This window comes from Artemia franciscana, chromosome 7, assembly GCF_032884065.1.
Source record: "Artemia franciscana chromosome 7, ASM3288406v1, whole genome shotgun sequence".
Lineage (NCBI taxonomy): Eukaryota > Metazoa > Arthropoda > Branchiopoda > Anostraca > Artemiidae > Artemia > Artemia franciscana.
In genome coordinates this window covers 60,317,937-60,327,461 of record NC_088869.1, presented here as the reverse complement: position 1 = coordinate 60,327,461, position 9,525 = coordinate 60,317,937, and the positions used below count along the sequence as shown (strand labels likewise).

Genomic DNA, 9,525 nt, shown 5'->3' with positions numbered 1-9,525 from the left:
CTATTGCAAGTAATCTTTAAAAATAAGGTTCAAAAAGCCTCACCGAAAAATTTAACTTCACGGGCATAGCAAAAATATATAATTCTAGTCTCATGTTGTTCTTTTCAAAAAAGCTAATAATATGAGGTAAAATAAACCAAAATTAACCGTGGGGCCAAACCTATGCTGGGTGGGATGGGTGTCTCGAATTAATCTCCTCCCCCACCACTGAAAATCTAAAAAAAACAAATTTTTTGTTTATTTAATGGATATGAAAACTAAAAACAGCTGATCATCAATACACAATGACGACTATAGTTTTGTTTCTTCCTCCTTCCGTCTCCGCCTCCTTCCATCTGCAATTTAAGTGTCGTGTTTTTTTGTTTTGTTTTTTTTTTATTTATAAAATCTTTATGGTGGGTGTGGCTTCTCTCTGAACTGCAATTTCAAAACGAATGTGATTATGCTGACATTAATCATCCTGAATAAAATGGGAATAAAAACGTTTTTTCCAAGCAATTGAATAATAACTGCCGAGTATAGTAAATAGGAGCCGTCCTAGCCGAGTCGGTTTGTGCGCTGGATTTGGGATCCTTTGTCTGAAAGGACGCGGGTTCGAATCCCAGTGTACCCAATTGTTCAGTTAGGGACGGGAGTCAGTGGCGTGATTCTGTAAGCTTAGCTAGAGTCTACCCAGCTTTAAATGGGTACCTGGAGAAATCTGGGGAAGGTAAACAGGAAGGGTGTGCGGAAGCACAGGATGGTTGGCCCCCAACCCCCCATTGTACTTCCTGGCTGAAGGGCTAAGAAACGGAGATCAGCACCGCCGGTAGGGACTGTAAAGTCTAATGCCGTATCCTTTACCTTTTTTTATAGTAAATAATAGGATATTTTTAATTGAGTTAAAATAATACCGCGTTTTAGTATTTAAGATATAACTATATATAACCGAAAAGGTAACGTTTGGTAACAAAAAGATCGATCAAATGGACAGCTTCACTTACCTTGGTAGTATTAGTAGCAAAGACGTTGGGAGCCGTTAAAATGTTAAAAGTAGAATAACCAAGGCTGAGAGTATTTTTTTCACAGTTGAAAAAAGTTTGGAAAAATAGGAAGATAAGTGCAACCCTCTGAGCAAAGATGACACTACATTGAAATTAATTTCTAACCATGGAAAACACATCTTGAACCCATTATGTTTTAAAGTATCTTATTCTCTGAGCATCTATAGTTATGCTATATATATCTATATTATGTTGACACATTTATATTACAGTATACATACTATAGTCTTTTTCGGTAACCGTTTTTAAGGAAGGAGAGACCGTTTTGGTTGTGAGCATTAGATGCTCATGTCAAACAAAAATACAGCAATACAATTTACAAGGTATTATGTAGTGTTTTTTTTTTTTTTTACCGTTAATCTGAGATGTATCAGATTTAATTCTTATAATTTTACCTATTTATAATTAATATTTTCAATTATTTTTCTGTTACAATATAATAATTGGCCAATACATTTATCTGGAAGCTCCTTTAGCTACTGAGATGTCTTGAGGTTTTTCTTTATCTTTTTTTCATATTATTTTTGTTTTTGTGAATGGAGGAAATAGCTGAAAAATTAAGCTTTATCAAAAGTTGAAGAGGACCCATATTTCTAATTTATTACAGGTACGTCTATCGATGCAATACGAGCTGTTATAAATCAAGGTCGGATATGTGTTCTCAATTTGCATCCTCAAAGTTTGAAACTTCTCAGAACTTCGGACTTAATGCCATATGTGGTGTTTATTGCACCTCCTTCTCTTGAGAAATTACGACAGAAGAGAATTGCCAAGCGGGAGCCTGTTAAGGTATGTTCATTATGTGTGTTAAGGTATGGTATGTAAGGTATGTCAAAGTATGGTATGTAAGGTAAGGTATGTTAAGGTATGGACTGTATTCTGTTTTAGAAGTTATTTCTTGCATTGTTGTGATTTTTATTACCTTTTCAGAATCAAATGGTTAAAGGGGGAGGGCTAGAATTTGGGACTGTAATCTCGAACCGAAGGAGAATTTCCAAACGGGAGCCTGTTAAGTTATATTATGTACTGTACTCAGTTGAAAAAAAAATATTGCTTGAGTTTTATGATTTTTGTTATCCTTTTTGAAAAAATGGTTGACGAGCAGGGGGGCTTTGTAACCTTGAAACGGAATTTAATTCAATATTTTCAGATAAAGGTAAGTGTAAACTTTACGAAAATAAACTGCATCTATGCTAGTCGGACCCCACTTCCTCCAACTGCATCCTGAATCTGCGATTGACTAGCATGTGTCGTTAATTAATGTATAAGTTTTCAAGAACGTCTGTTCTCCGTTTGGTATACTTGTGCAAAACTTCAGCTCTACAAATTTAATCTTTTTTTCATTTTTAATAATAAACCCTTATTATTATATTAAAATTTTTAATATAACGATAAATGATAATAAAAAATCGGAAATTTTTGAAAAAAAATTCTAACCTGCATTTGAGATTGGCGGTGATCTTTAAGAAGAAGCAGAAATGATACTCTTGCAAGTATGGAGATTATGATAGGATTGGGCTAAGAGGCTCTAAATAATTTATCTGATCCTCACCAATTTGTATTCACTACGAACAGCTAAAGTAAATGATTCTTCTAAGACGAAAAGATGGTTACCCTATAAAAAGGTGCAGACATGGATATTTTGGGAGCGGCTCGGGTGATCAACTTGAATCTTTCCTAAATATCTTTCCTCTTTCCATATAACATTAGGAACTCCGAATCCCCCCTTCAGTCCCAGGTGGGAGGGAGGCCAGATAAGGCCAGCCACCTTTTGGCTCTGATTGGGCTTAAGTATTAACTGGCTCGTTTAGTAGGGAGGTAGGGGGAGGTAGGCTCGTTTAGGAGATGCCAGATATAGCACAAAATGTTCTACCCCTGAGAAGAAGTTGTATGATTAGCTTTTAAGTATTTAATTGTTGTTCATTTTCAAACAGTTCATTGTAACGCACCGTGAGTCAAGGGCTATCCTTCTTCATAGTAACCGAAACTGAAAAAACTTCGGGAGTAATATATGCCAAAAGTATCTTCTTTTTGTGTCGGTTCTAAATATTCTTAATGTCTTAAATCCAAATGTGACCATTAGACTTTATTAGCATGACTAAAAATGCATAATGCCGTTAAAAAGGGGGAAACATCCTTCAAAAGTGATGTTACCTAAAATAATAGGTAATTGGTTATTTAACCCAGGAATTTTTTTTTATAAAATCCCCTTCCTCACCTTCTTGGAAAGATTCCTTTGTTTTTCTTCCTCACAGAGATACGGAATGAGATAATAACCACTACAGCCGTTAATAGCTCGTCACAGTGCCATGCATCCCAAGGCAAATAAAGTTCCCCCCCCCCTCTCTGTCTTAACTCTCCCTATTTACTTCTTCCCTTTAAATTCTCTTTTTCATTAACTATTTTCTTTTGAACTCTTTGCGCCCATTCGAGGGCGTTTTTTTTCCAGTTATGGTTAAATTATTCAGCTTTTCACTTGACACTTTTTATCCATAGGACGAAGAGTTGAAGGACATTATTGAAAAGGCTCGAGAGATGGAAGAAACCTTTGGACATTATTTTGACTTAGTTATTGTTAATAGTGACGATGATCGGACATATGGCCAGCTATTACAAGAAGTGAATAGTCTTGAGAGGGAGCCACAGTGGGTTCCCGCCAATTGGCTGAAAGGTGACAGACCTAGTTAATTATTATATAATGACAGAGAACTCCCAACTATGCAGAAGGCAGCAGATCAATTCCGGTGATATACTTGTCGTCAATTAAAACAGACGATATCTGAAGATTTTCTGACTAGTTGAAGTTTTTCAAAAAATAGAATTGTGTATATACTTCCATGATAGCATTTGTATATTGTGTATATTTAAATTTTAATTGATGTTTGACTCTTTTGTTGTGTTGTAGGATACTCAGTTTGACCAAATCTTCCTAATCTCGGTACTTCGAGATTTTAGAGAAATTAAGTTATTTACTTGAACGCATGGATTCTACCTTGAAAAGCAGAAGTTTTATTGTTCATTTGATTTTGATTAATCATTGTGAAGGGTAGTGCCTCGGAGATTCTCGGGGTAAGTTTCCCGTCATGAAAATCTGGTTTAAAAAAAATTGTAAGTATATTCTTTGATGTCGCATTCATAAAAGAAGGAGATTAATTTAGATAATGACTAAGCCTACGGGTAGTTTCATGTTTTTTGTTTGTTGTGAAAACTCATGAACTCTTCATTTCTTGCCTTTATTGTTTCGGAGAAAGGGAAACAGCAACAAAGGGAATTTTTATTCAGTTTTAGTAACTTAATCAATCAATTTTAATGAAATTTTAAGGTCCATCTTTATAAAGTTTGAAAAATTTGCTTCTAGGTAATAAAAAAAATGTATGCTCTATTGTGATATTCAGAAACCAACTGTCAGATCTGATATCCGCTATCCTGGGAAAGTGGCTCCACCAGGTTTGTTGCATTGTGAATACCTTTCAGATTAGCAATTGACAGGTTACATTTTACTGAAACTCACAATTATTTATATTAAGTTTTAATTTGATTTAAATTTCGTAGGTAGCGAAACCTACGTAACGGCAGTTTCACACATGCATTTATTGTGAAAAGTTATGTATTCTTACAGTTCTTATCGGTTCGGAGAAGGGAAAAAAGAACCAAAACGACTTTCTTGAAAATAGTAAACTACAACAACAAAGTTTGTATATTGCAACTTAAAATTGTGAACTCCAAAAAACTTTAATTTTTTTAAATTAAAGTTTAAAAGAAAAATTTTTTATTTAAAATTGAATTGCAGGCTTCAAAATTCAAAATAACAAGTTTTCTAAATTCTAGCTAGATGTCATTCAAATAAGAAGGACTGGGGCTTAGACCCTGGCTTCCCTTCTCATTTGGGAGAATGTAACAGGAACAGGCATGTATTACAGGCGATGAGGAGGCTAACATCTCCCCTCTTATTGAAAAACCTTTTTGAAAACGAAATAAAAGATTCCATTTTTTTAGGTACCTGAAGAGATACTAGAGAGGTAGGGAGTCATCTATCAAAAATAGGACTTTTTGGTATTCGTACATGAGGGACTTCCCAAGGGGTGGGGTTTGCTTACAACTTGCCCTCCCAAGAAATTCTATATTTTGTTTGCAGATTCCTGGACACTTCTTATTAAAATTATCAAGCACAATCTGTTGAAGAAAAGTTTGGCATTTTGTGAAAGAAAAAATAATTTTTATAATCATTAAACTTAACTTTCGACAGCTTTATGAATTTATTGCGAATACCGAATAGTATGTTTGTTTGTTTGTTTTTTTTTTGTTTGTTTTTTTTTTTCCTGCTAGTTTGAAGAATAAGGAAAAATTGTTTTAGTTGGTTTTAATTGTCAGTAAGTTTCAAAGTTAATGATTATTTCCACCAAGTATTGAAACATAAAATTGAAGTAAAATTATATTGTGTATCTATTTTATATTGTGTTTTTTAGTTTGAAGTTTTTAAATTGCATTATTGTCTTCCCAATGAACTCAGTTACAAATTAACCTAGATTAACAGGACAAATCCTTATTTTGGCACTGCTGGTGGATAGGAATTAATTCCAGATTTCAATTATGTTTCTTCTAAATAATTACACTGCGATGCTTATTTTGTAATTTGCCTCAAATTTCGTCAGTTTTTAGATTCTAGATATTGCTTTTATTATGGTCAAACATATTTTGATGACTACTCAATTTTTAGAACGAATTGATTTTAGATTGGATGCTGCCTATCAATGTTTTGCCAAAACTTTAAAAAAGAATATGAAATTTTATTATGGGTACTCTTCTGGGACAGGCGAAATTTCAAGGAAAAGCTTAGAAATGTTTCTTCTAAAGATATGTGTAACGGTCCTAGTAATTTGTAACTGGGCTAATTTTCTGCCAGTATTCGAACTTTTAGGTGTCACTTTTGTAAAATCATTGGATTTTAATTATTGTTCTGTTCTTGTAATGAGTTATGTTTAGTTTTGAAGTGGTTTTTTGTATCGATGTTGCCAAGCAAATCTGTTCACTAATTCTTTTCTCTTCATAAAATGACACTAGCATAATTACCCTTTTTTTCAGATGTCAGTTCAAATAAGTATACACATTTGTTGCAGTTGGCTTAGAAAACATAATTTTACTTTTTTTAAAAACCGTGCTTATGAAAATTGAAAACAATGTTTATCTTATTGAAGTACAATCTCAATCTTGGAAAGAACGAGGAAATTGATAGAATATTATAAATATTCATTTTTATTTCTTTTCCGTCTACCGTATCAAAAGCGTAAATTATATAAAATAACAAGCTATCTCTCTCTCCTCTGGATTGAGTCATCATGACGCACCCAGTGAGTGCTCCCAAGTTTTTCAGGTTTCAATCAAACAAAATTGGGTTCTCTGGAATGCCCCTCCCACAATATTTTGCAAAATATTTTTTGTACCTATACTGTTAAAAAATTTTGGTCCCTCTATTGTTAATAATTCCAGTCAAAGCTGAATGCTTTGTGATGATGTTTTTTTTTATTTTTATTACTTATTTTTTATTACTTATTTTATTACGTATTTTTTCCTACAAAACGGCGGGCTCATGTTTTTTTTCACACTGATTTGAATTAAGATATCCAACTGCAGTGATGTTTTGCTTTAAGAACGAATTAATAAACAAAATGTTCTCTTAGTGAACGAGTTTTAAATATTACCCTTGGATGTTAATATTATAATTAAATATTTAAATAATTAAACTTTAAATTTGTGTAACTAATTGAAAATTGATGATAGATATCCTCTTTTGTTCCTTTTAAGAACTTGATTGTATTTAAGACGACACACCGCCAAAGTTATAAGGCACTTGGTAAATTTTATTAATTAATTAGTTTAATTTCATTAAGTTAATAAATCCTCAGTTAACTGAAAATTAACCTCTTTTCAAGATTAGCGAAAAGTGACTCAGTTTACATTTAATTTATTTGGGTAATTCCCTATCCCCAAGGAAAACAGTAAAAACGCGGGTTTTCAAGTGATTTTTCTTTTTTATTTTTATAAAACTGCCTCTGGAAAAATTATCTAAGATTGAACCCAAGTAAATCAATTTGCATAGACTACTCTTCCTATATTTAGTTTTTACTCCATAAAAGATTTCATAGCAGCCCGAGCTCAGAAATATTACTGTACTTTGAACTCTATATATCCTTTGTTATACATAATAAGATACAGTAAGTACGGGCCATACTAACTGATTGTGTCAAAATACTTTGTTAAAAAGAGGGAAATTCAATTTTATGTAATATTGCATGCAAAGTATGTTTCATGTGTAATTTTACAAATACTTATTATACAGATATACATACAGCAATTATAATGTGTAATATAACGGCGGTTGGGGGGGGGGAGACTATATTGAATTTGGAGAATGGCAGCACCAATGTTACTTAAGTCATTGATGTTACAATTAGCATATTTTATATGTAATTGCGTGTCATATATGAAATTTCATAGAAATTGTTTTGACAAATTGCTCGTCTGAGAGGCCTTCAGGCCATAATTGCGTGCTTCCAAGTACAAATTTAAGTATATTTAACTTTAAATTCTTGTAATAAGAAAAAGGCGTGAAGATTTGATAATCATTTACTAGTTGTGACATTTATTGTCCCAAATATTGTGATTGAAGTTAAAGTATGATTAATTAGAAGTAAATTTGTATAGTTAGTTGGATTTTTTTCATTTTAGACAATCAATCCCGATTTTCTGTTACTTTTCCTGTTGCTGTTACTTCTTCATTTTGTTATTATCCTCACGAGATTTAGAAAATATTTGCTCTTCTTTTTTACAAAAAAAAAACAGGAGTTTTTGTTGTTTTTTTATGATAAAAATCGAAAAAACTAAAATGACCCCCTAGATTTCAAATTATAACTTTTCTATATCTTCTTTAAAAATAAAAACGGAAAGACCGTCCCCCATCCCCCCACAACGCCTCTGTTTCATTTTTTTCTCATTCTTCGCCTATTTATTGACTGATTTACGTCCTTCCTGTACAGTTGTTGAAGATTTGTCGCAGGTCACATCCTTAGAGTCATTCTACCCAATGTCACGTAAAAAGAAATAATTGCGGTATAATTGGTGCTATTTGTTTTCTTTTATTTTTAGACAATCAATGCCGATTTATTTGTTACTTCTTTTACTGTTCCAGTTTCTGTTACTTCTTTATTTTGCTATTTACCCCCACCCCCTTGTGACTTTTTTTTGTAAAAAAAAAACAGTTTTTTTGTATTTCCATGAAAAAATGAAAAATCTAAAATGCTTTCCTAGATTTTAAAGAACATCTTTTTTTATTAAAAAAAACGTGGCCCCTCTCCCTTCGTTTTGGGGAATTGGTGCCCCTTCCTCATTGTTTTCTTATAGTTCACCTTTTTGTTTTCTGATTCATGCTCTACCTGAACTCTAAAGAACTTATCTATTTTTCCTGACAGAGCCTCTCTGAACTGAGTTACTTCCTGAACTGGTGTACAACTGTTGAATATATGCTACAGTTCCCATCCTTGGAGTCATATCCACTCAATGGGAAGGGGGTGGGGTAAATGTTGTTAACAAATAGAAATAATTATGGTATAATTGTGTTATTTGTTTTATTTTTATTTTAGACAATCCGTGCCGATTTCTTTATTGATTCTTTCACTGCTCCTTTTGTTGTTCCTTCTTCATTTTGCTTATTACACCCCCGCCCAGAAATTTTCAATCCCGACTTTCTATTACTGCTCCTGTTGTTACTTTTTCGTTTCGCCATAATTTAGTGACATGTTGGTTATACTTTTTTTTTCTTTTTTTTTTTTTTTTTTTTTTGCCTGACATTCATGCCTTTTGGAAAGGTTTGCAAGGGAACTGTTTGAATATATTTTAATATAAATATGGACCAATAGTTATTTGTACAGTGTGTTAGTACAAAGAAATACAAGAGTATTTGTTGACTATTTAACTGGTGTTCTCTGCAAGTTTGTCAACTAGTTCGTTCGATATTTAATTTTATGCAGCATCTTAAGGTCATTGCTACCACATTTCTATAAATATTAAGCCCACATCCAGGAGTGTTGTATGAACGGATTGATGATAGACTTGTCTATCAACAAGTGAAATCACATCATTTTATACAATCCTAGAAAGGGCTTACGCCAGATTTACCTCTCCCCCGAGACTATCTGTCTTGGCTTTTTCTACAATTAGCCCTTGCTTGATGCCCGCAACTACTTGATTTTAGTTAAGTGATTTTTAATGTAAAAGGGGTTAAAGAAGGGTAAACGCTAAAGTTTTTATTATTTTAAAAAGTAGAGCTATGAGAAAGAGTCAAACTTTAGCGTAAAGAGCGAGGCGTTGAGGATGGGACAGCCCATTTCATATACGGATTAATTTCTGTTCATTTTTATGTCGCTCATTACTTTCAGTTAAAAAAATTGTTGTTTTTTTTATTGAATTTCTGAACACAAAATACACT

The 9,525-nt window shown here is 32.9% G+C and overlaps 1 protein-coding gene across 1 annotated transcript in view; it reads left to right on the top strand.

Moving 5' to 3' along the window:
- The window catches only part of LOC136029559 (protein PALS1-like), a gene marked incomplete in the record, with an annotated part of 254,054 nt that extends 245,042 nt beyond the window's left edge, over nucleotides 1-9,012 (top strand). The window contains 2 exon segments of the mRNA XM_065708038.1: nucleotides 1,651-1,832; nucleotides 3,540-9,012. Coding sequence (XP_065564110.1) covers nucleotides 1,651-1,832; nucleotides 3,540-3,731 — 374 coding nt within the window.
- Nucleotides 9,013-9,525: the final 513 nt, after the last annotated feature.